The following is a 25,782-nucleotide window of genomic DNA, read 5'->3' on the forward strand; positions in this document are numbered from 1 at the left end:
AGTAGAGTAGTAGTAGTAGAGTAGAGAGAGAGAGAGAGAGAGAGAGAGAGAGAGAGAGAGTTCTAGAACAGAAAGCAGACGATTTGTTACGCGAATTAATTTTCGAAAAGCGTTATCTCGCGCGCGCCCGCGCGCTACGCATCTTTAAAACGTTCTTCCGGCAATATCGAGCGATCCGGTGCCGCCAATCTGCACCAATCGAGACGAAGGCGCTGCGCAGCGCGTCCAGTGGCGTCAATCGTCTCACCTTGCCGGACGTGTCGGCTGTCGCACGTCTCGGCACCGCGGTGACGATTCAGGTTCCACCGAATTCCAGCGGGTTCGCGAGTCCTACCTCGTGACGCCTCGAAGAAATCGGCCGGGATGGCGATCGAGATTCCCGCGCACGAAAATGCCGCTCGCTGGCGGCAGCGGCACGCGTTCGCACGCGAGGGACGCACGTGCGCGCACGAATCGACGATCGAACGGCGCACCGCCCGCACTCGTCGGCCCCGGCAACGCGAGACTCCGACACGACAGCACGCAGAAACGACGAGGATGGAGTGATTCGGGAGAGGATCGATGCACGAGTAAGTACGACGTTGCATGCGTCTACTTTCCAATTTACCCAATTTAGCGGAGACAAAGATTCGGCCGTTTGCCACGTGGCGTGTACTTTAGGATCGGTACACGGCTGCATTCATTTCCTGCTGATGATTTCGTTCTTTCGACCTTTACTTTCTGTACTCTTTTTCTCGGAAATTACTCTTCCCTTTTTCCCCTCAATACTCAAATGTGAATGGCTTTGTTTCGAGCGAGAAAGATATAGTAACGGCTCCTGCATTTTTTTGGAGTTTTCTTTGTTTATAGAATGAATCTGGAGCACTTTGAAAGAGAAAGAAAGCGAGAGAACGAGGTGTAAAAAGTGTAACCGTAATGAGATATTTGAATTTTTTGTGCATTTTTTTAAATTTTAAGGAGAAAAAATTTGACAGGTCCAAGAGATAGGAAATCAATCAAACGGTAAATTTTAATAAATAGGATACTGCGAAGTAAATTCGGTAAAAAAATATATCGGAATTAGTAATTAATTGACTATGAACGTTCGATGAATATTCATTTTTTTTTATTGTTCAGTTGAATAGCGATTATTAAATTAACTATTGAATGCAGCAAAATTTTCTAAATTCCGAAAGAAGAAAAAGGAACTAAAGTTCTTATTCGTATTTTACATTATATGCTGATTGTGCAAAATCACGTGTCTATTTGAATTCTTTTTTCAGCCACTCCTGTAAATAATTAATCGCATAATCAGGTAATTATTAATCGACAAAAATAGAATAAAATTGAAATACGAATAATTACATTAATAATTCATAGTTTTGTTAGAGATAATAGTAGGTGTTTTTCATTCTCGGGTAAAAAAGAACTCGAAATTGAATATCCATATTTAGCATTGCGCGTAGCACGGAAGTGTAGGGAGTGCGATTAAAAAACGAACAGACCCGGGGATGTGAGTTAGCACATTTCAGCTGCTGTTCGAACGTACGAGCGGACCGGCCAATCACGCGGCTCCGTCGATGCCACGTTGCCGCGCGCAACGACCGCGGCAGGCCAATCGTGGGAGTGGGGAGGCACAACGCCATCTCTGCGCGACTGGCGTAAATATTCGAGATTGGCTCGTTTCAGCCGCGGGCCGAAACTCTCCTCGCAGCCGTCGCCATGTTTAGAAGTGCGTACGCGTCCTTGGGCGTGCGGTGTGACGATGTATCGTAAAATATTAGATATAGCTCATGCGCCGTATGTTACGTGAGGTACCCAATTACGAGTTGACCCACGCGGAACACGGGTGTGACGATCATTCCCGTGGATGGCGCACCTACGTCGCGGTAATTTGTGATTACATTATGGTAAGTCTTGGTCCGTCTTGGGGCCAACGCCAACATGGCGGATGGGAGATTTCCTTTGTATCGCGCCGCGCCGCGCGGCTTCCCCACCCGTCGACACCGAGCGTCGTCGGCGAGGTCGTTTCCTCGCATGACGTCCCTACGACGCCCGCAACACCGTACACGCGCGCGACCCATCGTCTTTTCGCGCGGCTCGTCTCGCATTCGTGACGTATTTCGTCACCGGCGCTCGCCTCGATATAGCACATCGCTCCCTCGATGCATGCACAAATGTACGACGCTCTCAGGTAGCCCCCTCAAATCTTCAGACTGTCTTGGTTTGCCGGTTCACGATAATCGCCATGACAATCCTCATCGTCTGACGGTTCTGTGATTTCCTGAATATATCCTGTCACCGTGTACATTTTAAATTTTACGAATGTATTCGATCGTAGAGTGTGTCTGCTCCTTTTTTTTAACACAAATTGTATAAGAAATGTCTTTTTCAAATTCGCTTTTTTCCTTATTGTATTATCTTGCTTAATCCTTATAAACGATCAACATTTTCTTAGAATGAACAAACGTGTCTAGTAGGCCGTTGCTATCGCTTCTTTATGTGTCGTTTAAAACCTTTCTTTATCTTCGTTGTTTCCTTCGACAATTTGCAATTAAATCACGCGGCTATTTTGCAGGTACTCTGCGTGTTCTCGAAAAAATTTAAGTTGACATTAAAGTGTGAGTTTATTAAAAAATATTTCTATTAGAATTTTCCTTTTTAATTTACTTATATAAATATTTTTATGTTTACTTTCATTGTTTTTCTTTGCCAATTTATAATGTTAATTAAACAAAGGTTGTGTGCATTTTATATATTATTTAAAAAATAATCTATATATGTGTGAGTTGTGAATTGTAAATATACTAATTTAAATAATTATTTTTTTTAAATATATGTTTATTTATATATAACAGTGAATGCATTATTCTCTATATTGCATACATTATCATTTTTTTTCTATGTATGTTTTATATTTATGTTATTTGATTGGGAATACCTATTTTATATGTATATATTATATATTATAATTATTATGTTTTCTTAAAAGGTATAATTCTCTATGTTATTAGTACTTTCCAATTCTTGTTTTTGTTCTTATTTTATTAATAATTAATAATCTTTCAGTTTACTTAATAAAATTTTTTAGTTGTCAGACTTTAAAATATTCTTTGAACTTTAAAATAATCTTAAAAAATAAATGTGTCAAAGGAATTAGAGTATAAATAGAGCTTATTCTTCCATTAAAACTGAAATATACTTTCATGTTTTCAAATTGAAATGCAACAATCGAATATTTATGAGACTCAACATATGAAAATGTAATATTGTGTCAAAATAAATTCATTTTTTATTATTGAAAAGGAATTTCTTTAAGAAGTTTCTGTGTTTATGTTTTGTATAATAAAATATGAATTTTTATGCTATGTGTCATTGTGAGTTATTGTAATATAGTGTTACTTTTATCTTTTCAGCGTAACGTGCAATGAGTGATAAACAGGGTGCACCTATTTTACCACCCCTTAGTCGGGGTGCGGCTAATAATGGCGGAAATAACGGAAGTTCAGCTCAACAGACTGTCAGTCTGCAGCAAGTTCTCGCTACCGCTCAAGGCCTCAATGTGCTCGCTACTACCAGTGGGCAACAATTTGTTATTACGACTCAGGTTCCTGGTCTCACACAGGTGAATGTTTATGTTTGTAATCAGAATTTAATTGCATACTGTGTTTCATGAAGTAAATGAATATATGTTACATTTTAAATAGCAAAAAATGATAAATATGAGATATATCTTTTCTCTTAGCTTTATCATTTGTAATATTTTGATTAATAATTAATAATTTAATCATAATTGACGAATTTAACCTCTATTATTTCTGTTATTTAATTATTAATAATGCTTAATAACTGTGATGATCGATCATTAATTAAGCAATAATTGGATGGAACGATTGCTGAGATTTATTTTAATCTGGATTATTTTTATTAAATATTACTGATTATCAAATTAATTTCATAATTGTACTCAATAATTATTAATTTGTACACATTTTTGGCATAATTCTGTAATAAAAGGACCCCGCACTAATTATATGTATATTCAAATAAAGTTGGATCCCTATGAAAGGAATTTTTATGTATAATTTAGTTTATAATAGTAAATAAAAGATATCATAAACATAAGGCTCAAAAATAGATCGTTTTTACGTTATGATATTGTATGTTAAAGCGCTCTATGTGAGCACCTTTATATCTTCATAGCTCAAAAACTATCCATTATTGAATCTTATGATTATAGTTATATATATTTTTTGTTACATACATAAGCAACATAACTAACTCTTTTATTTCAAGATTCAATTTTTCATATAATTAGTACGTTTCCTTTCTTTTGCTTATAAGTAGTACTCGAACTTACGAATTTTTACTTACAGGTCATATCGAATAATGCCACAACTAACGCGAGCGGAACGCAACAAGTTACAAGGATCGTTAACATCGCGGGTACGCCACCGCGCAACGCTGTCGGAATTGTCGGCACGTCGCCTCCGACAGTGTCACGGCCACAGAACTCTACTAAGCTTATGCTGACAACGTCGCCGAAACTTGTACGCACTTCTATAAGCAATGTGTTTGTAGCACCGACATCATCGCAGGTATCATCGCCGCAGGTGCAGGCGCAATCGCCTTCACCAGCGAGGAAACGGCTGAAATTGTCGGAAACGACGGAAAAACCGATTCCATTTGACGCCAGCGACTGTCGTAGACGAATAATGGAGCATAAAATGCGGCGGATGCGCAGCGTACGTGAGAAGTATGCGGAAAATGCATCGGAACTGTACTTTCTGCACACTGGCGGCAACATGATGGAATATTATGCCTGGCGGAAGCGATCTCCGACGCCGCAGTTAGTACATTTCCTGCGTCAGCATCGACTCGATCCGGATGATGATGACGAGGATCTGACTGCGCCATTGTCGTCAATACCAGAATTCTCGCAGCTGTCTGCTGTTACAACTACTGTCACCACTACTACGACCGTCACTAGCGCTATTGTCACCGCTACTACCACTGTCACAACCGTCACGTCCGGTTCCACAGTGGTCCAGATCCCGAATCAAAGAGCAGAGGTTAAAATCGCTGGGGCGGGCGTGACGCCAGTAGCGGTGTCCACCACCCTGCCTGCTGCGGCTCTAGCCCAACTCAGTCAAGGTAATTATAAATACCCGTTAATTACAGCAACAAAAAGTTAATTCTTCGTCATTATTTCTGAGCAATTATGATCCAATGTTTTCGTCGATACGTAATACATTCGAACTGATTAATATATCTGGACGGAAAATATGTATCATTATAATTGTATGTGAATATTATATGTTACACTTCATGAGCAAATCAATTCGATCTCAGATCGAATTGCGATGAATGTTTTGTTAGCATCCATAATATTTCTTGAATTTTAATAACGAAAATCGTTATTTTTCTTTTCATTCAGTTTTAAACGTTTATTCGTACTTGAATATACATGTCGTGTTCCTCTATTTTAAGATGTACCAAAGAAATCTTTTCTATTCTAATATCTTCCTTTGATATCTTTTAATTTGTGAATAAAGAATATTTTATCACTCATTTTTTCACTCTCATGCAGAGGAAAACTTATATCAGATAAAGGAAAGCCTTAGAATACGGGTTCTCAGAATAGAGAAAATCGACTGAATATTGTTGCAGCTTTATTGGATCACGACGTCATAAGCGAAAATAATAATCCTGTTCTCTCACTCTACGTTGATATAGATACTCTTTTTCCTTCTACCATAATTCGCGTTCGATAGATTTGTAATAGATTTATGATATATAAAGGAATTTTGCATAATATTTATATATTTTATATAATTATGAAAAGTAAAGTTATAAATACACAATTTAAGCAATGAATTTCAAATTTATTTGAATACATATTTACGATATTCTTTATAATTAAGGAGAATTGTTTTTCTTGAATTCTCACCGTTATTTTATCAATACTTATATTATCTATCGTACATTAATTAATAAAAAAGAATAATAAATAAAAACATCAGTTATTTAGATCCTTGTGTTAAGAGAATTCTTATCATTTAGAAAAATATTATTTGCGGAGTAGACAATTTTTCTCATTCATATTATACTTTAACAATGAATTGAAATTCGGCTTGTATACGGAATAAATGATGCACTTAGGACAAGTACCAGGTAGGCCTCAAGGGGGCCGCCATGGCATGGTGTTTGCCTTTCGAGCGGCAATCCAGTCTTCGCCAGTCACCGTTCACCCTCCATCCGCTTCCACCATAGCACCCACGTTCATTATAGGTGATTACCGCAGATCGCCTGCCATTCGTTTCTTCGTATCTTTAAGCCGCTCCATGTTGGTTTTGCTTCCGAGCAGTTTAGATACTGCAAGCTCTTGTCATAAACGATTATTTTTACGCGTTATATACTTCCGTATTATACACATATATTGTACTTCATGACTTACTTAACTATTGAAACGATGATCAGGAGAAACGCTCGCCAAAGAACTTTGCTACTACTAAAGCTATTAAATTGATATAGAACCCTGTACTGTCATCTTATAATAACTAATAAACTCTAATTTTTTCATGCTATAACACTATATGTCCACTGTATGTCCATTCTATAGAATGAGTCAGACAAGTGTAGCATGTTATGTAAAAACTACGATGATGTGGTGATTGACCTGATCATTATTAAGTGCAAACGCATGTTTTTTTATTTGAAGCTTGGTAAGAATAATATATGTCTGTCGTTATGCCATATACATATATGTATGTACACATACATCTCAGATGCAAATGGAAGCGATTTATTTTAATTGGAGTACTTTGGAAGTGTTTTCGTTTCTTGCTTTTAATTGTTGTCAATCGTGTAGATATGTTTCTTGCCTGTTCTGTGGAATTATGTTGACAAAAATATATTCTCCGTTTATCTATTAAATAGTTATTCGCGTGAAATGTATTAATATTTGTCTACTTTTGTTAATTCAAAATATAGAAGCATTTTTAAATATCGTAAAATGGGGTAACTTTGGCACAAATTTTGAAAATATTTCTTATACTGTTGTTCAGCAAATTGTTCTAACTGATTTTGATCTAATAATATAATATAGTAATATTAATTAGAGAATAACTTATTTATAATTCAAGCTTTTGCGTACATACTTAAATAAGAATAGTTAATTGTTTTGATAACGGTAATAACATAAACGTATAACTTTCTTGAATATTATGAATTAAAAATTTCTAAATTCCGATAAGTATATTTTTTTATACTTAAAGACTTATTAACAGATATAATTAATATATAATTAATATATAATTTAATTTCTTCTTGTCCAATCTACTAAATATTAGTGTAAATGGACTTAAAATAACTTCAACTTACAGTTTGGAATAAGTTGATTAAATCTCAATTCTCTTACTTTCTCTGTTCATTTAATTTTTTATTGCCTCAATTCTCTTGTTCTTGTGCTGGTTTCTTTTTTACACTATTCGAGAAAATTTGACCTTTTTTTTTTAACAGAATGTTTTTGTCACTGATTGCGAATTTCTTAGCCAAATTTGGCTATCATGTCATAATTAAAAAAAATGGCAAGGGTGCAAAAAAAGTATTATTTTGAGGATTTTTATAACGTAACATCGGCAGCTAATTTTTTTTTCTAAATTTCATTAATGCCACATTAAAACTTCAACTGATTATGATCTGAATATGATTTGTCAGGCAATTTGAAAATAACTTTTCCTGTACAATATATGAAAAAAGCATTTTATTTTATTTCAATTCTGCAATTGTGAGAAGGAAGAAGTGCTTGTACACTCCTGTGCTAATTCTTTAATTGAATTTAAAAGAAAAACCAAACAATTATATACAATGCGCAGACTTTGCAATTTAGTATAATTGGATTATACTAAATAAAAAAAACAGTATAAGATTGACAAAATTGCAGAAAGGTTATAATCTCTAATGATTTAAGATTATACTTAATTTTAACCAAAATTACTCTATTTTATGGTAATACATGTTGCTGTCGCAATCAACTCTTTGATTTATCTTTTGATTAATGCATTATCGTTCATATTATTTATTATCATAGCAATCTCAAAGCGGTGTTACCATTTTAGGTGGAACGTCGATGGTTACAGATTCGTCGAAACTGACAACCACGGCCGTGAGTTCGGTGGTAGAAAAGTCGTCGCCGTCTATAATCACTGTCGCCACCCCGAAATCGTCTGTGACTACAGCTGCGCTCAATAGTCCACAACCTATCGTTAAGCTCGTTAAGTTGTCTACACCCACTACCATAACTACTTCCTGTGATATCTCGAACAATCAGGAGCAAATTGTGGAAAAAGCTAAGCAGGTAATTACCGCGACTGACTATTTTAATACTATCTTTTTTCAGTGTAAAAAACAAATATTATATTAGTGTCTTAAATATGTGTCAGTAACCACTTGTAGATTTGATTGGATATAATTTTTTATAGATTTTTTTTATAAACGAGTTATTTACTTAAATAATTTTTATTTTGTTTTTACTAAACATGTTTAAAACAATTTTAGTTTATTAAATTATCTAATTTATACATATTTATTTCTTTTCGAATAAGTCAATTAAATAATTTGTATAGTTTATAATTTGTATAGTTTATATATTTAAATTTTATGTTATAATGCTAATGGCTGCGATTATCTGGATATAGGAGGCGTATGTAATGCAAAGGATTGCAGAACTGCAACGCGAGGGATTATGGTCGGAACGGCGATTGCCCAAGGTGCAGGAACCGACTCGAACCAAAGCCCATTGGGATTACTTGCTAGAGGAAATGGTCTGGTTGGCCGCTGACTTCGCTCAAGAACGTAAATGGAAGAAGGCAGCAGCAAAGAAATGCGCGAGAATGGTGCAGAAGTACTTTCAGGAAAAGGCGATTCAAGCACAGAAGGCTGAGAAATTGCAGGAACTTCGACTGAAGAAAATTGCCAGCTTGGTCGCAAAGGAGATTAAAACTTTCTGGGCAAATGTTGAGAAAGTAAGTGAAAAGCTAAAGTGCATACATTTAGAAACATGATAAATTAAGTAGTTTTTTATTAACTTAATTCTATGAAAAATTGTTTAATTTTTTATTTTATAATTACATTACTTTTTTTTATGAAAGTTACATTGATTTATATAACTTTATTCCACCCCACACTAATTAAGCCGGCGTTTTTGATGCATCTTTATCGGAAGCGTGTGCTCGTTGTGGGAATAGCAAAGTCTGCGCATTGTGTATGGTTGTTTAGTTTTCTTTTAAATTCAACCAAAGAATTAGCGCAGGACATTCGTATTAAATTTTGCTCAATTGCGTAAACGCAAAACCTCAAAAACAAATGGATGTGAATTTATAACATTTCTTATTAATAATTAGCAATATTTAGACATTAATTCATAATATTTACATGTTTGAAAAACGAGTTTTATACACGCGAAATAAACAGAATTATCAAAATAATAACTGCAATGTTGATAGTTGGTGGAGTATAAGCAACAAACGAGACTTGAAGAAAAACGAAAGAAGGCATTGGATCAACATCTAAACTTCATTGTGGGTCAAACAGAGAAATATTCCACATGGCTGACAGAAGGTCTTAACAAGACCGACGGTCCACAGAGTATTCCAGCTTCCATAAATAGTTCACGTATCTCTTCACCAGTCCCAGTGGGAAAATGTCATTCTGATGGTACGTTTAACTTGCATAATAAAATATAATTAATTTTTATTTATGTTAATGAACATTAATATGCATGCAATCAATAAAACACATTAATTAATAATATTATTAATATGTAATATTATTAATATTCATTTCAATACTATTATTGGAAATGCAAAATTATTGCGTGATGACAATTTAAATTACAGAAGTTTAATGTTATACAAACATTTTACAGTATGTATTTTAGTTATATGTTTGCATAAATAATTTAATTTTATATGATATAATCTGTTACAGAGGAATTCCAGCCAAATCAGAGTTCAGATGATGATGAGGAGACCATAGCCAAAGCTGAAGAAGAAATGAAAACGACTAATCACAAAGAGGAAGTTGAATTGTTAAAAAAAGAATCAGAAATACCTTTGGAAGATCTTTTGAAGGACTTACCACCAGATTATTTGGAGCATCGAAACAGAAGTCTATCACCGAATAACGCAACGAATGAAGAAGAACAAATTGTATGTTTTTAATAAAATAAATATTTGCATATACATTTTTTTTATATAATATTTATAAATACTGTAAATTAATAGCGTAAAGATATTGAAATTAGTCATTTTTTAATTAGTTTTTTGTAGTTATATAATGATTTTCAATTTTGGAAGTTCCTAAATCATCACCTATTTAAACGTTTATCAAAAAATAAAATGAGATAATGATTTTTTTTTGTTATAGGAAAATGAAGAAGCAGTTGATGCAGATGCTGATTTCATCGCAGCGTCTGGTGAATCCACGGATGAAGAAGATACGATCATGGAAGAGGAAAGGCTCGAGGGAGAAATCGATCATAAGCGAGAACTCGATGAACTTAAGGTACATAATTTTCTATTTTTCAAGAAATAACCAGGCAATTATCCTTAATCGTTTTTATCAGACTTAAATAAAGATGTTCATGTTTGTTTAGGCTGATAATGAAATGTCTATCGACGAACTCGCGGCCAAATATGCTAATATGTCGGATGTGTTGATGGACGAGGATGATGAGGCTGAAGGTACATTTTTTAAATTCTTTTTTAAAGTTCTTTTGAAAAATATTTTTATTATTTCTATATATAATTCAGCTTAAATACGCTTTTTTAAATTGTGTGAATATTTGTTCGAATACAACGTTGTTTGAATATCTTTATAAGTGATTTAAAACAGTTTTTTTTTTAATTAAGCTTAAAAAAGTTTTAATTATTATCTCGATTATCATATGAAAGTTTTTATTATATAAAGATGCTTTTATTTGTATAATTTATTACAGTGATGATACTACTACCATCAACTGACAGTATGAGATATTTGGTTTTCATTTATCTCATATTATCCATGCTGTGAAATGAGGCATTTGTCTGAGAAAATTGCGAAAATTATATATTATTATTGAAAGAATAAAGTAAATCATATTTAATCAAGTATCACTTTCTCTTACTTAGGTACGGATAAAGAAAGTGAACGAGGAACACAAGAGATCGAAGACCAAATAAGTAGCAATGAGAGTGAAAGCGAAGAGAGTGATCACGATAATGATGAAAATGAGACTCAGACTCAGAACGATCCCGAGGCGGATATAGGACTTCAATCGCTTCTCGAAGATCCTTCCGCGGAAAAACAATTGGAGAATAAAGTAAGTCTTCTTTATCTTATATCTACATAATATGTTAAAATCTTACAATTATTTTATGTTGAATTTTATTATTTAAGTTTTTAAATCATTGTTATATTTTTTAAATTCTTTCTATTACTATGTATACATATCTTTTTAATTTGTCACATGACTGTTTATTCATTATAATAGGTCGCAGAAGATGATAATTCAGACGCTCATAATGAAATGGATAATGTTGCCGCGTTGGCCGAAAGCATCCAGCCTAAGGGAAATACGTTACTCACCACTAGTGTAAGTTTGCTTGCGTTTATACTTTATTTTGTTTTATTAAATTTTATTAATTATAAAATATACGTACCTACATATGTATATTATATGTATAGAACAATAGAAGTATTTTTTTTTTTATTAAATTAGATGCTTTTTTTCTCGAATATTTGATTATCGGCAAATTTTTGTTTCTTTATTTTAATTTTTATTTAAGCATTAAGAAATTTAAATGATCCTTTCGATCCAAGGTGATGAAGCAGCAATTTTGCTCATCATTATTTATGAAAGGAAAATTAACAGTGATAATTTTTCTATGAATAAACATACATATTTTATTCTCGAAAATAATCACTACAAAATTAATTACAAAACTTTGTGTAAAATATTTTACTGTTACATTAATTAAAAATTTTTTTTAAACATTGAAATGTCAATAATGTTCTAATAAATAAATTTCAATAAATTTTTGAACGAGGAGAACTTTTTTCGAACTAAATATTCCAAATTGAAAATTATTAGATGCAAGTAAATAAAACATTATCTGAAAATATGAATATGTAACAAATTGGAAATATGGAAGAATTGTAATAGAATTAAATAAAAAATTTTCAATTTTTGCTTAAATAAATTCTAAATTGATTGAAATTAAGTTCGTTGTAAAATTATTTTTTGTATAGTTTCTATATGTGTTTTCTTTTTGTGCTTTCATTTACATGGTGTATATTTTTAGGTTGTCACTAAAATACCTTTTCTTCTGAAACACTCTCTTCGCGAGTATCAGCACATAGGATTGGATTGGCTTGTCACGATGTATGAAAGAAAGCTAAACGGCATTCTGGCTGATGAAATGGGTCTAGGTAAAACTATACAAACTATCGCGTTGTTGGCGCATCTGGCCTGCGAGAAGGGAAACTGGGGGCCACATCTTATAATCGTACCGACTTCTGTGATGCTCAATTGGGAAATGGAATGTAAAAAATGGTGTCCTGGATTCAAAATATTGACATATTATGGCACACAGAAGGAAAGGAAACAAAAGAGAACAGGTAACGATGTGACACGTGTACCTTCTTGAAATTTGATTTGTTAACGTTGCTTGAAAAATTTTTGCATTTAAAACGTGAATATATATTTGTACTTCGAAAAGAAAGTGAAGATGAACTGAGTATTAAAAGTGCAACGCAAACAAACCGACATCGTGATTTTTTTTACTTACAACTATTTAACTATCTAATTCAAAATATATAATTATGTGTGAATAATATTAAATAACAATTTTATAAAACATCTCTTTTATATGAAACTACTTTTTTGGCTTATGAGTAATTGTAATTTTACTCGCTGCCGACAACGGGCATTGATTCAACGAAAGGCGATGTCTGTACTATTAAACAGCGAGATAGCAAAATTCTTCATTAAAACTCGCGTGTCAAAAATCGATCATTGTCTGACATACGAATCCTGTCTGAAGAAACAATTAATATTTATTACTTTATTAATTATAATTGTTTAAATGAACATGAAATGTAATTCTCTTCTTTGTTTATAGGTTGGACAAAACCAAATGCCTTCCATATATGCATTACATCCTATAAATTAGTAATACAAGATCACCAAAGCTTTAGACGGAAAAAATGGAAATATCTTATCTTGGATGAGGCACAGAATATCAAGAATTTCAAGTCACAGAGGTGGCAGTTACTTTTAAACTTTCAGACACAACGGTAACTAAATTATAATAAATATCTGTTATAACACACCGCACGTTCGAAGTTACGTTAAATATAGCAATTGTATTCATACTTTCATGTCCATGTAATTTTAATCTTGGTTTAATTAATTTTTTTTATTATTTTTCTGGTTTTAAGTATTAGAAAAAAGTAAAAAATAAATTAAAGTCTAATTGTGTGTATATAAATGATGATAAATAATTTTATAATTATAATTATATATAATTATATATATATTTAAAAGAAATTATATATATTTTATGTAAAATTCCATCTTTTTCATTTATATATAATTGTAATTTTGCTCGCTGCCGACAACAGGCGTTAATCCAAAATGATAACATCTGTATTATTAAACAGCGACATAGCAAAATTCTCCATTAAAACTCGCGTGTCAAAAATCGATCGTTGTCTGACATACGAATCCTGTCTGGAGAAACAATATATTTATTATTTTATTAATTATAATTGTTTGAATGTTATGAAATATATTCTTTTTTAATTCGTAGGATTAATTTTAATAATTAAAATTAATCTAATGTTAGAAATAGATATAAAATAACGTTATTTACGACTTGAAAAATATTAAGTCATTTAATATATTAATTTTTTTCTAATTTTTTGAAATTCTTAATTTTTAAACTGTAAAAAATGTATATTGTTTTCTTAACAGTTACAAAATTTGAATTCTGATTTATATTGATTATTTTAATTGAAAGTGAAACTTTCATACTTAAATAAAAATTGAAATGTCACTGTATCTTTTCGATTCATTTGTTATAGGAGATTACTTCTTACTGGCACACCCCTTCAAAACAATTTAATGGAACTATGGTCGCTTATGCATTTTCTTATGCCTAATGTCTTTCAATCGCATCGTGAATTTAAAGAGTGGTTTAGCAATCCTGTAACAGGCATGATCGAAGGAAACAGCGAATACAACGAGAACATAATCCGCCGTCTACATAAGGTCTGTACGTAGTTTTTTAACTTTTATCATCTTTTTTTTGTCTTTTTCTTTTTTAATTTAATTTATAAATACATTATCAAAAGAAATTACATTTCATATAACGTTGTTCAACATATGTATAGAAATGTACCATATATATATATATATATATTTAATTTTTTATACAGTAAATTTAATATCTAATAAACATTCTCCGTAGGTGTTGCGACCTTTTCTTTTAAGACGATTAAAAACTGAAGTGGAAAAGCAATTGCCGAAGAAATATGAGCACGTGGTTATGTGCCGTTTGTCAAAGCGTCAGAGATTTCTGTATGATGATTTCATGTCGAGGGCCAAGTAAGTGAACTCTTTAACACGTAATATTTTTGAAATTTAAAAGCTTTGTTCTAAGCTTTGGAAATAAAAAAAATATTTCTTGGTAATACTCCAGATTAGGATCCCCCGCCCAAATGATCTTGACATACGCTAAGATAAAACCTTGATAATAACTTCCAAATTTTAGCTATCGCTCGTTATTCGTTAAAATATTATTAACAAAAAGTTTACAAAAATAATGTCTTATTTCAAAACTTTTACGCGAAATGACTCTCATCCCACCTCCCTCCTGCTTGGGGATGCACGATTTCCACGCGAAGCGATTCTCGCCTCACTTTCCCCTGCTAAGGGGTGCAGGACTTTTCAAAGAAATATGATCAATCGGAAAATTACGCACCCAGGGTGGAGATGAGATGAGAGTCACTTCGCGTGGAAATCGTGCGCCTCCAAACAGGGAGGGGAGGAAATGAGCTTAGAATCGCTTCGCATAGAAAGTTGTAAAATATACTTTAAAGCAGAAAATTTCTGTTTCATATAGTAGAAAAGAAATATCATTTTTTAAATTTCTTTTGTTAATAATTTTAACAAATAACGAGCGATGATTAAAACTTGTCGTCATTCGGAATCATAACTTTGACAACATATGTCAAGATCAAGGTCATTGGGGGAGGGCTAATCTGAAGTATTAGCTATTTTCTTTTTCTACTAAAAATACTTTTTTTCTTAAAACTGTGACATTTTTTTTATTTCTTTTAGAATATGTGATACTCTTATATAGTAAATTATTTAAGATTATATTTATATATTCTTATCTTACATTTCAATATTTATAGATTCTTATCTTACATTTAAGACGTTACATTTAACAGATCTTACATTTAACTCTTATATTTATGATAAGAAGTACGGTCACTCCTCCCTTAAGATATATGACATAAATCAATTATAGAATTGTATTATCACCTAAAACATTATTTAAGTCGATCTTAAGATAAAATCTGACTATCGGTCTTAATTAGAATTTACTATTATATATTACTATTATATATTTTTGTATTTAATGATTACATATATTGTTAAAGAACGAAGGAAACACTCGCCAGCGGGAATCTGTTGAGTGTGATTAACGTATTAATGCAACTACGAAAGGTGTGTAATCATCCAAACCTGTTCGAGGTTCGACCGACCGTTTCACCATTTCAAATGGAAGCGATTGAATTTGTAACCGCTTCATTAGTCTGGAGTGTGCTTGATTATGATCCCTTCAAGGTTAGGTTAAACAATATTCTGTGTTAACCGTGCTCTTATTTGATTTATTGATTTATATGTATATTGAAATTGAGAAGAGCACTAATTTATTTTGGTTTTTACGAATTATGATTTGTCTTTGCAGCACATCGAATTGTCTAGTTTGAACCTTTTGCTGTTGAACTTGGAGTTGATGCTCAGTGCATTTGTTGCACATAGAGTGAAACGTCTGCGGACACCTAGAAAGTTAATAGAAGAGATAGATAGTCAACCGGAACCGCCGCCAAGATGTCCGTCTGGCCGGATCAAGATCAACGTTAGATTATCGAATCAAGCAAAGCCACAGCAGCAACAGCAAACGCAGACTAGACTAAAGAATCTGGCTGGCGTATTACCCACGCCAAGAGTGGGTACGTCCCCCTTGATAAAGTCATTAAATACCAGCCAGAGTGGTCCGGGACAAGGTAGGTCCAAGCTATCCCATCTTACCGCATTAGTCGTTAACATTTTCATGGCCATTTATTAGTAGCAAAATTACATTTCGCAAATAGTTTCGCAAATAGCAAAATAGCGGCAATAGTTAAAAAAATAAATATTAAAAAATAAAATGTTAATTATGTAAAATATTAGTATCACATATTAATTATAAGATATTAAATGCATTGAAAAATAATAAAATAATAAAAATAATAAAACTTTTTTTTATTATGTAAAAAGAATTATGGGATTTTATATTATATTTATTGAGATTCTTAGTTGCCAATACGATTTTATGGTAATGGAAAAAGAGATAAAATGTTTTTATTGGTCATGAAAAGATTAACGTAATGAATGGATGGAATTCGTTGCGAAGAAACATGAACAAAACCTTATCCCGGGCTACGAGGGAAGAATTAACAGGATATTACAGTGATGCGATACAAGTATTTGTATAGCACTTGTAGTTTTGTGTCAATTAATATTAATTATAATAAAAAAAGAAAGAATTTGTTAAACTTTATATCGATCCAAATATTAAAATTAATAATTCAATTAGATGCATTGACGTTCGATGCGTACTTATATTTCATCAAATCTCTTTGTATAACATTTAAGAAATATCTCTTTACGTTTACATAATTGCATAACTATTTCATATTAGCAAAGAAACAAAATTTGTGGAATCACAAAATATTGAACATATCAGATCTGTTAATGCATTTGATTGTACGAAATAAATTTTTAATTAGCTATTTTGTTTCTTTTAATTTCTCAATGATTTAATTGATATATTTAAAGTTAATATATGTATGTATGTTAATCGAACACGAAATGCAACTATTATTCTCAGGTGTTACATTGAGAGTTGCTGGTGGTCAACAATTACAAGGTTATTCCCTACAACTGGTGCCGCATCAGGCTGGCGTGAAAGGTAAACGACTTTTTAGATTAACACAATCTTATTTTTGAATTCGTAATACATTCTCAAATACAATTAAATGTATTACAAAATTATACATTAATTTTATATCATATTTTGTGTACTTATACTTTTAAATAAAAATAATATGAAATTATGCATCATCGATCAGTAACTGTCGCTGTGAGTTTCTTGCTAGGCAATTACTTTTGCAGTGATGCTAAATTAATTGCTAAATTCCTTGGGCCAGCTTGTTTATAATCTTACCGTTTATAAGCATTTCTAGAACTAAGGACATATTTTATAAAAAATTAATCTTTGGAGCAAATTACATAATAAATTTGTAGTTGCTATATTTATATTTGTATTATACTTTTACATTCTGTTAAAATTCATTGAGTACAGAGTGGGCCATCTAGCGTTTGGAATTTCAATCAGTTATTTTGAGTTTGAAAGCGTAATAACATTTATGACGTATCAGAAATTTAGTTTTTTGTTTGACATTTATGAAATGGGTCGCTATACGCTTGAACAAAATTGGGAAATATTGAAAACTTATTTCCAAAGTGGTAAGTCTTCAACCCAAATTGTAAGAAATTTACGTGAAAAATTTGGTAGAAAAGAACTGCCTTCAACGCAGTTTGTGGATCAATTTGTGAAGCGAATTCGGCAAACTGGATATTTTTTGGATATTGGATAAAGCAACTCGTTCACGTGCTCGTCCAGTAAGGTCAACCGAAAACATTGCTGCTGTTGCTCAGAGTGTGCTTGAACAATCATCAACATCAACTCGCCATCGTTCTCAAAACTTGAACATTTCACGTACTTCTTTGAGAAGAATTTTGAATAAAGACCTCGGTATGAAGCTGTACAAAGTTCAATTAGTGCAAGAATTGAAGCCGCATGACCATCCGATGCGTTTTCGGTTCGCCCAATGGGCTGAACAATACTTGGTTGAAGATGAGCATTTTTACCGAAAAATCATCTTTTCTGAAGCTCATTTTCACCTCGGTGGCTATGTGAACAAGCAGAATTGTCATATTTGGGGGTCAGAGAATCCGCACGTCGTCATGGAGAAGCCGATGCATTCACAACGAGTGACTGTTTGGTGTGGTTTTTGGTGCGGCGGCATCATTGGGCCATTTTTCTTCGAAAATGAGCAAGGAGCTGCCGTCACTGTCAATGGCGAGCGCTACCGCGCCATGCTAAACGAATTCTTGCTTCCCAAATTTGAAGAGGACACAGACGACATTTAGTTTCAACAGGACGGCGCACCTTGCCACACAGCCAACGCTACAATCGATCTTTTGCGCACTGTCTGTTTCGAAAATCGCATAATCAGCCGAAATGCTGATGTCAATTGGCCGCCTCGCAGCTGCGATGTGACTCCGCTGGACTATTTTTTTATGGGGAACCGTCAAGGATGAGTGTTACGCTAACCAATCAAAAACGATTCAAGAATTAAAACATGAAATCAAAGTTGCCATCAATGAAATACGCACCCATACAGTGAAAAATGTACTGAAAAATTGGGTTGATAGAATGGGGTATTGTGCAGCCAGCCGTGGAAGTCATTTAAATGAAATTGTATTTCATGTTTAATGGCAATGTACTACCTTTCCAATAAACTTTGAAAAATATTCATGCGTTTTTTTTTAGAACCAAATTAAATTTCAAATTTTAAATGGCCCACCCTGTATATTGAAAACAAATTTTTTAATTTTTGTTTAAGCAATAACATATTTATTAGCATAGTCATATTTAGAATAAAATATTAAAAGTGTATCTAAAAGTATAAAATGTAAATTTTTATTAAATTAAAAATAGCTTTTCCTATGGCAACGTTGGGAAATAATCCACAAAGTACTAGCGTAACAACTACTACGACAACGACAAATGCGCAAAGAATTACGGTAGGAAATGCTAGCATCAGAGATGGCATTCAACGACTGGCGACACAAACTGTTACTGTCAAACAAGGCGATTCCGTCCAGAGAATAGCGGTACCTAGTTTTGCGCAACTGGTTCAAACATCTACCGGCAGACACTTTATTCTGACACCGAGTCAACAGAATACTAACACAGGTTTGTGTCTGATTATGATTTTTACAATTATTTTCGTAAACTTAAGCTTGTTGGCAGTGACAGATAAAAAAAAGTAACACATTTTGTATTGTTAGTTTCATTTCCAGTCATGACATCGAGCGGATCACGTTTTACGGTGCTGTCTAAATCGATAATGGGTTTGGCCACATCGGGTGCTGCGACGATGAATAAGGTTGTCAGTGGAGTAGTAACAACGCCAAGTGGTCGACCCATCATGAGGGTACCTCCTCTGAACGTAACAGCATCGCAATCATCACCAAGCGGAAACAACAGCCAACAGACAGTTAGCCAGCAACAACCGCAATCGATACGTGGTATTGTTACCAGACAAGCTCAGAAAGAGATCGCGAAAGTGCAAAACAAGGAACAGCCTAAATCCGAATTTTATTTGGTAATTGAATGTAGATATCTCAGTAATTGATTCTCATTTTTCTTCTCGTTTTTTTTCTTTTTATTCTTGTAAAAAAATAAAGTAATTTTATCTAATGGATTTTAATTTTACATTAAAATTGTTCTATTAAGTGCTTATTTAAATTTTTTTATAGAACATTTTAATTCTTTATTATTTTTTAGCCTCAATTGGAAGAGGAAAGGAGACAAAGAAGACAAAACAAATTGCATCTCCTCGCAGACATCAATGAACGAAGATGCGCGGCATGTCCACTTTACGGTGAAGATCTGTTTATGGCTTTGAGAATCGGTAAACCTGCGACAGCTTGTCGCTGGCATGATGGTTGGGTGCATTGTTCAAAGACTCAAGCAAAGATTCGTACTCGGAAAGAGTTCTTTTCACACACGGAAGCACTTGCGGAAGCTATCAAAAGCACGGAGCAGATTGTTGAAGAACTCAAAGAAATCTTTGAAAGGTTAATATCCGATATAATTTATAAATATATATAATCAATGTATAGAAAATAATTTTTTCTTATAATATTAAATATATAATATAAGCTTACAAAAATTAAAATTTTATTTAAAGTGAATGATTGTTTAGAATTAAGCGAAAAATAAGATTCTGCAATCTTTGCTATTTAGATCATTCTTTCTGGAATTAAGTTTTTTTGTTTTTTTAATATTCGTGCAGATATGTAGTCTATGTGCCGGCTGTACGCGCTCCAGTCCCTCGGTTCCATGTGTCTCATCCGCCGCCATACAAGTTATGGAATGAGCGTCGTCTATGGACTGAATTACAACAACAAATGTCGCCGAAATTATTTCTCTTTCATCCAATTTCATGCCACATGCTCACACAGTTCCCCGATCCCAGACTCATCCAGTACGATTGTGGCAAGCTGCAGTCGCTGGATCGGCTGTTGAGAAAGCTAAAATCTGAAAGTCATCGAGTCCTCATATTCACACAGATGACCAGAATGCTGGACGTGTTAGAAGCCTTTTTGAATTTCCATGGACACATATATCTGCGATTAGATGGTACAACTAGAGTAGATCAACGTCAGGTAATTTGACCTATTAACAAGAATATTAAAATTTATTGCATTTTAAACATTTAAACTCTTAAATTATTGATTTTTTGAAATTTTTATTACGAGTATTGAAAGCATATTAATTTTTTGTTAGTTTTTAAAACATAATGATTAACTTTAGAAGCGTAATAAGAAATGTAGAACATTTTATGCAACATATTTTTGTTGCGAGATTAAATGAAAAAAATAAATAAATAAATAATCATTAATGAGAATGATGATTTCAGGTTTTGATGGAAAGGTTCAACGGCGATAAGCGAATATTTTGTTTTATCCTGTCGACGAGATCTGGTGGTGTCGGTGTGAATTTGACGGGGGCAGACACAGTGATATTTTATGATAGTGATTGGAATCCTACAATGGATGCCCAGGCGCAAGACAGATGCCACAGAATAGGACAAACGCGGGACGTACATATCTACAGGTACACATGATGCGAACTAATAATATAAATATAATAGTCGAAATGACTGAATAGCTTCAAAAACTCAGAATATTTTATTAATTTGAAAATATTTTTGCAAAGACAGCAAAAAAATTAACACGTTTGACCGCGAGATAATATGCAGTACAATGATTTATCTTTCAGATTAGTCAGTGAGAAAACTGTTGAAGAAAATATTTTGAAAAAGGCAAATCAGAAACGATTGCTAGGAGATCTCGCTATTGAAGGCGGCAATTTCACCACGGCATACTTCAAAAGTGTAAGTGCTCATTAAGAATTAAATAAATTATATTACTATTTGTTAATATTTATTAATCAGAAATATATAATTTTCTTTCATCATTTTATATAAGAAATGTGAAATTATTTTTCATACAGGAATTTCTTTTATTTATTGCATTATTACTTAAAAATTTTTTTAATTATAACATTTTACATTTAATATTAAAATTAAATAACAGTATAACAGTAATATTTGCTGAAAAATTATGTTTTGGATTGACAAGACACATCAATGTCTTTATCGATATTTTTGATTCTTTGAGATAATTCTGTTTACTTTTTTGTAACAATAAGATTATTTGCAGTCTACTATTCAAGACTTGTTTAACATCGATCAAACTGAGAATGATGCGTCAGCGCGAATGGCTGAAGTGCTCGAACAGAATCGGGATCGAGAAAAGACCTACAGCAAGGACATAACAGCAGGACCATTTCAAAGTGGTTTTTCAGGACAGCATACGGAGGAAAAGGCAGCGATGGGTGCTCTTGAGAGCGCTCTCGCTGCTGCTGAAGAAGATCTTGATGTTCTGGCTGCAAAGACTGCGAAAGCAGAAGCTGTCGCCGATCTCGCTGAATTCGATGAAAACATTCCGCTGGAAGAAGCTGATAAAGACGACACACAAGTTAGCAAGGCAGAACAGGAAGTTCAGAATCTGATTGCTCAGGTAGGTCGAACGTTTTTTAAAATCGTTGGATTAGTTAGAAATTGCCTTGGTTTTTATTCTTTTTTTGTATCATTTAATTTTTATGTCACTTGTCATATAATCTTTATGTTAAACTTTCGATTAATGGTTCTATAATATTCCATTTAGCTGACTCCAATAGAACGATATGCGATGAAGTTCGTCGAGGAATCCGAAGGTGCGTTCTCCGCGGCGCAACTGGCCGCAGCCGAACGGGAACTCGAGGAGCAGAAGAAGGAGTGGGAGTTGGACCGGTTGCGGGCATTGCGCGAGGAGGAGGAACGGCGTATGCGGCTCGCCGACGACGATGAGAAGCCACTAACATTTGGCCGCGAGGATGCGCAGAATCAGGTTAATAGTACTGCCGCCAAGAGCGGTTCCAGGCGATTAGTTAATAAGAGGTTAATAGTACCAAGTAGAAGAAGTTTGCGTAGACGTGGCGGTAATAGGAGACGTGCGCGCGATTTGTCGTCGGAAAGCGAAAACGAAACTACTAGCACCGAATCAGATTCGGATTCGGAATCACAAGAGGAGGACGTGGTTGAGGATAGTCTTGACGAGGAATCAAGTCATACAGAGAGTCAAAGTCAAGGGGATGAAGGTGAAGAGGAGGAAGGAGAGGAAGGCGAAGAGAAAGATGAGAGTGATGAGGAGGAAGAAGAAGAACAGGAGACCGGTGAAGGGAACGAAGATGGAAGGGCGAATAATCGCGATGATTCCGAACGTCGAGGAGGTTTCTCGAGACGGAAGGGTCGTCTGGCAGGTTCAGGCTCCCGTAGTCGAAATCATTTTGATCTAAATAGTCCACGTACTAGATCGCGTGGGAATGTTAAGATCAATCTCTGGACTTTGGATGTGAGTCCTATCCTGCCCGGTATAAAGCCAAACTTTCGCCGGAAACGCAAAAAATTTCATCGCGCGAAGTCGGAGGAAAATCGTCTCGAAACCTTCTCATCAGTTGATGTATGTCGTAAAAGAAGCATTCGGATTAACACAAGCACCAAAATATCTGTCAATTCCAATCAGAATACAAAACTCGAAATCATCGAGATAAAGGAAACTGATCGAAATTTATCGAAGGACAAGCGAGATTTGAAGGATGGTTGCGATCTCGCGTCATCCTCGATCGATTCGAACAGTGTGGATCGATGTGTTACTGATTTTATTACGGAGCAATCTATTGGTGATCACGTGGATTCGACATTAGTCGTTAAAACACAATCAAACAGAAAGTTGGAATTGGCTTCTGATATAGTGGACAGTCAAAATGTAAAAAAAGAAAGAAGTGACGATAAAAATACGAATGGGACTAATTTAATTGCGGTCTGCTCCGTTCAGGTGACGCGGTGCTCACATAAAGTTATGTCCACGACCTATAAAAAGCTTGAGCCCGAAGTAAATCGCAATGAGGATGCGGAGAATCTCGATGTGAATGTCAGCGTGAGGGATTCTCGGTCTCCTTCGAGCACGATGCAACCGGATGCGTCTTTGAAACGCTCGAAGGAGACAGTGGCCAAATCCAAGTTAGAATTCGCGTCAGCCAATTCTTTGTGCAACAATGTGCGAGGGAAATTGACTGCTGCCGCGCCGAGAGAATCTGACAGAAGTGTCGAGTCACCCTCTAATCGTTCGACTCCTCTTTTACGATCGAAAACATTGCGAAATGAAAGTCCTGACACGACCGACACTGTCTCTAAACCTGTTGCGATATCCCGCGTTTCTACCGTGCAGAGAAATTCCAAGATTAATGTAAATACTGATGAGGTAGCTCGTAGTAATGCGGTTGATGATAAAGACAAGGATAATAGCAATGAAGTTAATGATGATGCTGAGTCAGCGATATCCCTGGTAATGCAAAAATCGGATCAAAAATTCAATTTGAAAAGCGAAAATTCAGACGCTTTATCGCAAGTATCGGAAAAAGGAATAAGTGACGTGGCATCGAATGTGCCCAATTCTTTAGTACCCTCTGTAAAAAGCCAATTTAATTCAAGTGAACCTAAATGCAAAATACGAAAAGTAGAAAACATAGTTCAGCGAAGCGTAATAACTCGTAGCTCAAAAATTTCCTCAACTATTAATCATTTAGAAGAAAATAAGATACAATTGATGAATGATAAGATTGATTCGAAAGTATCGGAGCATTCGCAAATGAAAACGGGAATTCGAAGAGCCGACAATTTAATTGCGGAGCAATTACAGAGCAGGATTACGCGATCAGCAAGTCACTCAAGGACACCTCCACCTAGCAATGACGAGACGATGACACAACTTTCATCAAAGTTGAAGCGACGCTCGGATACTCCTCTTCCGCGACCTATTACAAGATCCACCGTGAACTTTCCTGCGAGACTCGATACGGTACTGCCCAGTCGAGTTGAAAAATATACGACACGGAACTCGAAACAGTATCAAGACAATGGCCTACCGAATTCTCCAATGCCATTCAGACGTAGTAGATCGATACCGCCAATGAAACCGCGGGACTCGAAGGAAGGTTCGACGACAGTCGTCTCGACAAAACGTCCAGACACGCCTCGACCTAACATACCGCCCGGTCACAACAATGATCAGGTACATAGAGTGACGCGCTCGGGATTGCTCTTGAATTCCACCCTGTCGATGAAATCAACATCATCACCGTTATCTTCTCTCGCTTCAGCATTTAAAACAAATGTCAAGCGGATACGAAATCCATCAATCAGCAGCGAGAACGAAAACACTGCAAGTGAGAATAGTGGAAGTTTGACGTCGCAGCCCTACGAGAAGCCTCAAAGAACGGCCAAGGTTGTAGCCATTCTCACTTTGGACACAAGGAATACCAGTAGCAAGATCTCGTCAAGTCAGTCCAAATCCAATGTTAATTGCGAGACGAAAATTCAGGATAAGGAATTATCCGTGTCAGACACACTGAGAGAACAAGAGGCCAATCACGAGGACTGCAACTCGTCTGACATAAAGTCCAGAAGGTTGCGTAAAGAAACAAAGCGCGCCAAAACTATATCAAATTCGTTGGAAGACGAGGACGGTTCTAATGATGTTAGCGATGAAGATCCGCAGAAGAGATTTCGTTCTTCGCAGATTTCCCCCTCGCCCTCCTCTTCCGTCACAACGACGCGATCTGAAAAACTGAAGAACACCACAATATCTTGAGCCACGCTGAAGCATCATTGCGGTAATCATCAATGACACAAGCTATTCCGTTGGGAATATAATTGTTATTCGATCAAGCAGTCAAATATATCTACTATTGTGTCTGCTACTCAATCCGCCTATTATGTGCGTGATACCCGGGTTTATGCTTAGCATTTGTCGCATGATAATTCTTGATGCTTTTTTTCATTAATATTCTTTCAATATAAAACATAAGATGAAAGTCTTCAGTATTTGTGCATTAATTCTATAATAACATCGAAAATAGGAAATATAAATCTTATTCTCTTAAGAACTAAAGTAAAAGCTTAAATATTTATTTCGTGCATGTAGATCTGAAGATGGATCTTTCCATAAATAAAGACAAAAGATCT

At 34.5% G+C, this 25,782-nt stretch overlaps 1 protein-coding gene across 1 annotated transcript; it reads left to right on the forward strand.

Annotated features, from left to right (window-relative positions):
• Window positions 1–3,406: 3,406 nt before the first annotated feature.
• Window positions 3,407–25,408, forward strand: LOC105619210 (helicase domino). The gene is made up of 25 exons (XM_012200734.1): window positions 3,407–3,604; window positions 4,356–5,133; window positions 8,100–8,338; window positions 8,679–9,005; window positions 9,486–9,696; window positions 9,970–10,190; window positions 10,408–10,545; window positions 10,637–10,724; window positions 11,151–11,345; window positions 11,520–11,614; window positions 12,324–12,639; window positions 13,143–13,317; window positions 14,107–14,293; window positions 14,493–14,629; window positions 15,691–15,877; window positions 16,002–16,320; window positions 17,187–17,267; window positions 19,083–19,340; window positions 19,436–19,752; window positions 19,935–20,227; window positions 20,446–20,818; window positions 21,073–21,269; window positions 21,435–21,549; window positions 21,878–22,237; window positions 22,385–25,408. Exons 1-25 carry the CDS (start codon window positions 3,407–3,409, stop codon window positions 25,406–25,408), a joined length of 8,829 nt encoding a protein of 2,942 aa, XP_012056124.1.
• Window positions 25,409–25,782: the final 374 nt, after the last annotated feature.

This window comes from Atta cephalotes (assembly GCF_000143395.1).
Source record: "Atta cephalotes unplaced genomic scaffold scaffold00020, whole genome shotgun sequence".
Lineage (NCBI taxonomy): Eukaryota > Metazoa > Arthropoda > Insecta > Hymenoptera > Formicidae > Atta > Atta cephalotes.

Excerpts from the sequence above, each read along its gene's own strand:
- LOC105619210 (XM_012200734.1), top strand. The coding sequence starts at position 3,407 with ATGAGTGATAAACAGGGTGCACCTATTTTACCACCCCTTAGTCGGGGT. Across the intron at positions 11,346-11,519 it reads ACAATTGGAGAATAAAGTAA|AAGATGATAATTCAGACGCT; the intron begins GTCTTCTTTATC and ends AATAGGTCGCAG. Across the intron at positions 20,819-21,072 it reads CTAGAGTAGATCAACGTCAG|GTTTTGATGGAAAGGTTCAA; the intron begins GTAATTTGACCT and ends TGATGATTTCAG.